This window comes from Nymphaea colorata, chromosome 10 (assembly GCF_008831285.2).
Source record: "Nymphaea colorata isolate Beijing-Zhang1983 chromosome 10, ASM883128v2, whole genome shotgun sequence".
NCBI classification, from domain to species: domain Eukaryota; kingdom Viridiplantae; phylum Streptophyta; class Magnoliopsida; order Nymphaeales; family Nymphaeaceae; genus Nymphaea; species Nymphaea colorata.
The window spans coordinates 19,731,829-19,738,219 of NC_045147.1; the positions used below are offsets into that span (position 1 = coordinate 19,731,829).

At 39.2% G+C, this 6,391-nt stretch overlaps 1 protein-coding gene across 1 annotated transcript; it reads left to right on the forward strand.

The window, feature by feature from the left end:
• Positions 1 to 909: 909 nt before the first annotated feature.
• LOC116262042 (receptor-like protein 19) lies at positions 910 to 3,825 on the forward strand. Its single transcript, XM_031641054.2, has one exon. It carries the CDS (start codon positions 1,169 to 1,171, stop codon positions 3,668 to 3,670), a length of 2,502 nt encoding a protein of 833 aa, XP_031496914.1. The 5' UTR covers positions 910 to 1,168; the 3' UTR covers positions 3,671 to 3,825.
• The last annotated feature ends 2,566 nt before the right edge of the window (positions 3,826 to 6,391 follow it).

The window sequence follows — 6,391 nt, forward strand, 5'->3', positions numbered from 1 at the left end:
GAAGTGCGACCGCTTAAATTTGAAGTTAAAACAAAGTACGTTCTAAACGATATTGTTCTTTCTTTTTTAATAACAAAATTGGATCAAACCCAGATTGGGATCGATTCTCAACATCGGGTTGATATTCATCTCCACCTTCATTTCATACCGTTCTTATGGGCGAGTTGGATTGAACTTTCGCCTTTATATTCCTAATCCTTTTTTTTTGTTTATTCATTTTGCTCTTTTGTTGAAACGTATATCGGCGGCCGATGCGTTCAGATTATTTAATTCATACTGTTGGGTGGCACAAATTTAGATTGACTTTTATCAATTTAATGTATATCAATTTAGACTCTCCATCAGGATTATGCACCTTAGGTGTTTGCAAGTACAGTCATTTTGCTTGGACTTGGAGAATTAAACACAAATTGAGATCATATTGTTGGGTGCCCATCTTTACGCAAGACTTCAAGGCGAGTCCCTCCCTCCCTTCCTGTTCACAAACACAGTTGGGTTGCTATACGTGCATATATGTGATCAAAGCATTGTGGATCGAGAGCCTGTAGCCTCAACCAATATTGGCGGAAAAAAAGGTTAGCTGTTTGGTTGAATGCTATTAACTATGAAAATCTTAACTCACTATCCTCGGTGGTTGGGCTTAGCAGACTTTTCAGCACCGTAACATGGACGCCCTAGCTGTTCCCCAACCCCTCCTTATCTTCAAAATAATGTCTTACATTTAATAGAGTCAAGGTTTATAGTTGCATAGTTGGTCCAATGCTATTAATGAAAATCGTAATTGGCAGCAACGTCAGACGCACATAATTTTTGGGACAAACTCCAAAATTTGCAACTCTATCCAGTCCTTTATTTAAACCCCCTTGTCCTCATCCTCCTCATTTCCAACTCATTTGATCAACCAAGACAATAAATATCACTCTAGGCATTGCGCGAGTCAAGCCAATGGCATATCGTGCCCTTTCTCCTTTTATTCTTTTTGGGCTTGTAGAAATGCTGTCATGGGGAGTTTACAGTATCTCCACCCTTTTTCTATTGCTCCATATAGGAGGAGAGGGGGTGATGAAAGGCGAAGCAGCATTGTGCCTCCCCAACCAAAGCTTGGCCCTTTTACAATTCAAGCAAAGTCTATCCCAAGGGTCGCGGCCATTGTTAAGCACGTGGAAGAATGAATCAGATTGTTGCGAGTGGGAGGGAATCTCTTGCGACCGACCATACCACCGGCTTTGTCACCGGCGTCGAAATCTGGAATCTCCGAGTGCAAGTCAGTGATCCAAACTCTTCCTTATTTCAACTTTCTCACCTCCAAAGTCTTGATCTCAGTTACAATTTGGTCACTGGTTTGAACTTATCGAGATTGTCGGAGCTCACTGACCTCGCCGACATTCGGCTTTCAGTTTGCGACTTAAGCGGTCCCATTCCTGAATCCTTCAAACAACTTTCAAGCCTAACCTATTTAGACCTTAGCCAAAATGGATTGAGTGGAGAAATCCCTCCAAGTCTACTAAACCACCCCACCCTACAGGTTCTAGACCTTAGTGAGAACAAGAAGTTGTATGGTTCGCTCCCTGATCCCATTCCTGAATCCTTGAAACGATTGTCAAGCCTAACCAATTTAGACCTTAGCTTCAATAGTTTGAGTGGAAAAATTCCCCCAGGTATAGTAAAACTCCCCAACCTACGGAAACTGTACCTTTATGGCAACAATTTTAGTGGTTCGTTTCCTGATTTTGGCAATGAGTTTTCCCCATTAGTTGATGTCGATCTTTCAGATAACATGTTGGATGGGGAGATTCCTCCTTCCATAGTTACAAAGTTGCCGCATCTTGAAGTGTTGAGCATTGAAGGGAATAGATTTAGTGGTACCATCGACTTCTCCTTATTCCAAAACTTGAGGAATCTTTCACATTTGGACCTTTCTAGGAACAATTTGACAGTTGAGTTTCCCAAAACTGTTTATGTCAACAATCAAACCACAATTTTTCCCAATCTCATAGAATTAGAATTGGTGTCTTGCAACATCAAAGGGGAGTTTCCTTGGTTTCTCCAAAACACAAAGGCCGTTTGGGTACTCGACCTTTCACAGAACAGTATAAGTGGGAAGCTGCCGACATGGGTGTGGAAACTATCAGAACTTTCGTCTTTGGATCTGTCACATAACAAGCTCGACGGTTTTGAGGAACCGGTCAATATTAATGGTTCAAAGAACTTGGCTTTTCTTTCTCTGATGGCATTGTATATGTCGAACAATAACATCAAGGGAAAAATTCCGTCCGCACTCCTCTGTGACATGTTTACATTAGCATATCTAGACCTATCCGAAAATAACCTCACAGGTACCATACCAGATTGTTTAGCCAACACGACCATGTTAGAGTACTTACGCCTCAGCAAGAACCAACTACAGGGTCAGATTCCAAGAAAACTCATTTGTGGTTCCCAGTTTTTAATATCCATTGACTTGAGCGACAACCAATTCACAGGTGAAATGACAAGATTGCTCTATAATTGTAGCAATAATTACTTGGTGGTACTTGACCTGTCAAACAATAGACTCACAGGTAGTTTGCCAGACAATTGGCCCACAGCTTTTGATCAACTTGTGGTGTTGGACTTGAGCAGCAACCAACTACAAGGCCCAATTCCAGAAGAGTTTAGCAATTCCTCCACACCAGCTTTACAAGTGTTGAACCTCAATGACAATAAATTGGTTGGCAGGATTCCAAGGAATCTTTCTACGTGCAGCAAGTTGACGGTTATAAATTTGAGCAACAATGAGCTGAGTGATGTTTTTCCCTTTTGGCTTGGCCATTTGCATCAATTGCGTGTGTTGGCATTACGTTCCAATAAATTGCAGGGCTCTCTTAGCTCTCCCTTCTCCATGCATGTGTTTTCTTCATTGTTAATCCTTGACATTTCTGGGAACCAATTGAAGGGACATCTTCCCTCTGTCTTTTTTCAAAATTTTAGTTCCATGATGAAGAAGCAAACAAATGTTAGCTCCGAGGGCCTATCATACACCACAGACGGGCGAACATTGGTATTAATCATCAAAGGACATATCCAAACATGGAGGCTGATTACCATTTTGACATGCATTGATTTCTCCAACAATCTTTTCACTGGAAGAATTCCCGATGATATAGGTGCACTTGACATGCTCTATTCGTTGAACTTGTCAAGGAACAACCTGGACGGTCTCATCCCGAGGTCATTCGGACAGTTGCAAAACATGGAGTCACTGGACCTTTCTCATAACCACTTATCGGGAAATATACCTGAGGAGCTCGCACATGATACATTTCTCTCTACCTTGGACTTGTCATATAACAACCTTCAAGGAAGAATCCCTCAAGGCAATCAGTTTGACACATTCAGTGCTAGTTCATTTGATGGCAATCCACGGCTTTGTGGGCCACCACTGCCAATCTCATGCCTAGGTATCAATAGTGGACCTCAAGACTCCGTTAATCATGTCATGGAAATGGCCCGAGATTTGCACTGGGAGTATTTAGCAACAGGGATTGGCTACGCATTGGGTTTCTTGACAACCATTCTGCCCATCTTGTTTATTCAAAAAGTGGGGACTTGGTTTTGTGTTCATGTGGAAAGGGCATTTGAGGCCTGCATTAATATTCCTACTCTATCATCGATGTTCAGAAGAGCATGACATATTATATTGCAATCACTGGACTTTTGTTTGTTGTAATGTTTGTTTGTCAAGCTACTTGAAGTAAGAAGGGTGAGATAAATTTTGTGGACTGTATGTGGTTTGGGAGAAAATCAGAGTGCAAGTTGATAACAAGCTTGAGGCCTCGTTGGTGATTGACCCTCTATTGTTCCCGTATATACATTAAGTATGATTTTTTGATTAGTGACATGCGAGTGGCCTAATGTAAAGGTACTAATTAAGTAGTGGTGGTTTTGTTTATTTTTCTCAAAAAAACAAAAATGGTATTTTCCGATCGCTGAACTAAGTTGCATCTAAAGTATCCCCATTAATCCGATGCCCTCGATATGCTTTATCAATACAAAGGGGTTAATTAATTTAAACTGCATATGGCGACAACCTACCCAGCTATTCTTAGAAGCACCGAAAATATTAAGTTATTCACACTGTCATGCAAATTGATTGGATTTAGATCGTCCAAAGGTATCGAATATGCCTTTTCCAGAATTTAAAAAGAACTTTAATTTCTGCATCCAATCATTTGTGCAAAGGTATCGAATATGCCGTTTCCAATCATATGTGGATTATATACTTATATATAATAGTGTTTCTTGTTTCATACCTGCTCTCCTACGGCATATGAATGTTTATGATTCATACTTGGTCACAGTTTTGCATTTGGGCAAGTAATCAAATATATATTTCTTTATTTTGATCCAGAAGTCCATTTCACAATACTCCAGACCTTCACAATCATAACTGAAAGATCACCACACTCGTTCTAATTGTTTATATTTTAAAGTTAAGAGTTGAGATCTTGCAACTGCCAAGGGAAAATTCTCAGGTTCGGTATTAGACAAGACGAAGTAGTTGAACTATACATATGTGTCGACTAGTAATGACGTGAGTGAAAGTTACCAACATAAATGTCGGTGTAATGAAAATAATTGTCGAAGATCTGATATATCCAAGATCCAACTAGTCTGGTTAAGATTCAGATCACCAGTGTGTGATTTTGCAGCTGAGTCTAATTCTGACCCGTCCCTTGAGGAATCGAGAAACTGCAACAAGCCGGTCGGTAAAGCTTATCAGTGATCTCAGTCGTCAGCAATCACCAGGAATTTTAACCCGTTTGAGAATTTTCAAAAACACAATTTGTCCTCAATAAAGATTTTAAAAGATATAATTCAGCTCCATAAGAAAGAGATTCCTAACCCTGTGGTTGCCTTGACCGACAGATTAAATCGCTGTATGTTGGACTTGCATTGGCATATTTTCTATTTTAAAATTAAAAACTTAAGATATTTTATGTTGATTCAGAAAATAAAACAAAAGTAATATATATAAAGTTGTATCGGTTTCACACTGGTGGCGCTACTAGGCATCCGAGCAGATGGGGTCAGATATTTAACAACGCCAAGAGAAATAAATGTAAAGGCTGAATGAAGTTAAAACTGTAAATAGAGCAGTAGACTTCACACGTCTTTCCACGAAATATTGACATCAATGCCGATGCGTAGGACGTGTTGGTCGCCCCATTCTTCATGATGATGTATATGTGGCCACTCCTGATCACGATGAAGGAAAAATTAAAAAAATCCGATAGTTTAAAGGTTTAATATCTAATTAAGAAATCAAATTAGATTCATATTCAAGAAAATGAGTCCGATTGGATTCAGATTCAATCAGCTTTAGTATTAGATAAATATCCTACATCCAATGCTCTAACGTTTTGAAAATTGGTCGTAGGATGTGAATGTAAAAATCAAATTGAGACTAGATCCGAATTGTCAAATCAGATTACGGATTCAGATTTTGAGCTTGACAAAAACAGTTTAAGTTGAGAAATTCTTCCAGTCTAACGAAACACCCCACGCTACAATATCTTAGCTTCGATGGGGACAGGTTAAGTATGGTCATGACTCATGACGGCAGAAAAGGAAAACCTTTTGGGAAGAAAAAAATGGAAATAGGAAAAGTGAAAATATTATACTTTTTTTTAAAAAACCATTAAAATGTCCTCCTGGCCTTATTTAGGTTTCATGCACCTAACGTGACGGCGCACTCAACTCATTCTACCGGGAAATGGGGAACGGATTTTCAGCGCCATTGGGATTCCCCTGCTCAAAGGATGTGTTCTCTAAATTTCTGGGAACCAGTTGACCGGAAGTCTCCGCCCCTGAGCTTTTTCTAAATTTCAGTTTCATGATGAAGAATTCATCAAACGTTTACATCTTTTCTTTTGGATACAAAGAACTAAGAAGGGTTGTGGGTTAACCATCAGAATGCACACTCAGGTGAATGAGTTCGTGCGAGTGATCTGCCCCCCTGGTTTCCACATTGATTTGGGCCACGGGTACTTAAATTAAGTAATTTTCTCGAATCAGAACTGGATTTGCTATATCGCCCGATTCCCATTGCGCTTCAGATCTGCATTTAAAATGGCGTCCGATTTGGATCCACGTTATAATATAATTTGATCCTAATCCAATATTAATGTTTTCCTCTCAAGTTGGTTTTGCCATTCTTCGTTGGATACACTACTATTTCGGTACACATTTAAATTGGTTTTTTCAATTTCTGAAGCGCTTATCTTTTTAAATTTACTGTGTTTTACTTTTAAAATTTAAAATTCATTTATAAATTAAAAAATTAAAGGAATCCAAACTTGTATTGACCTCTATATATACTGATTTAGTGTGTGTAGTCTGATATAATGTA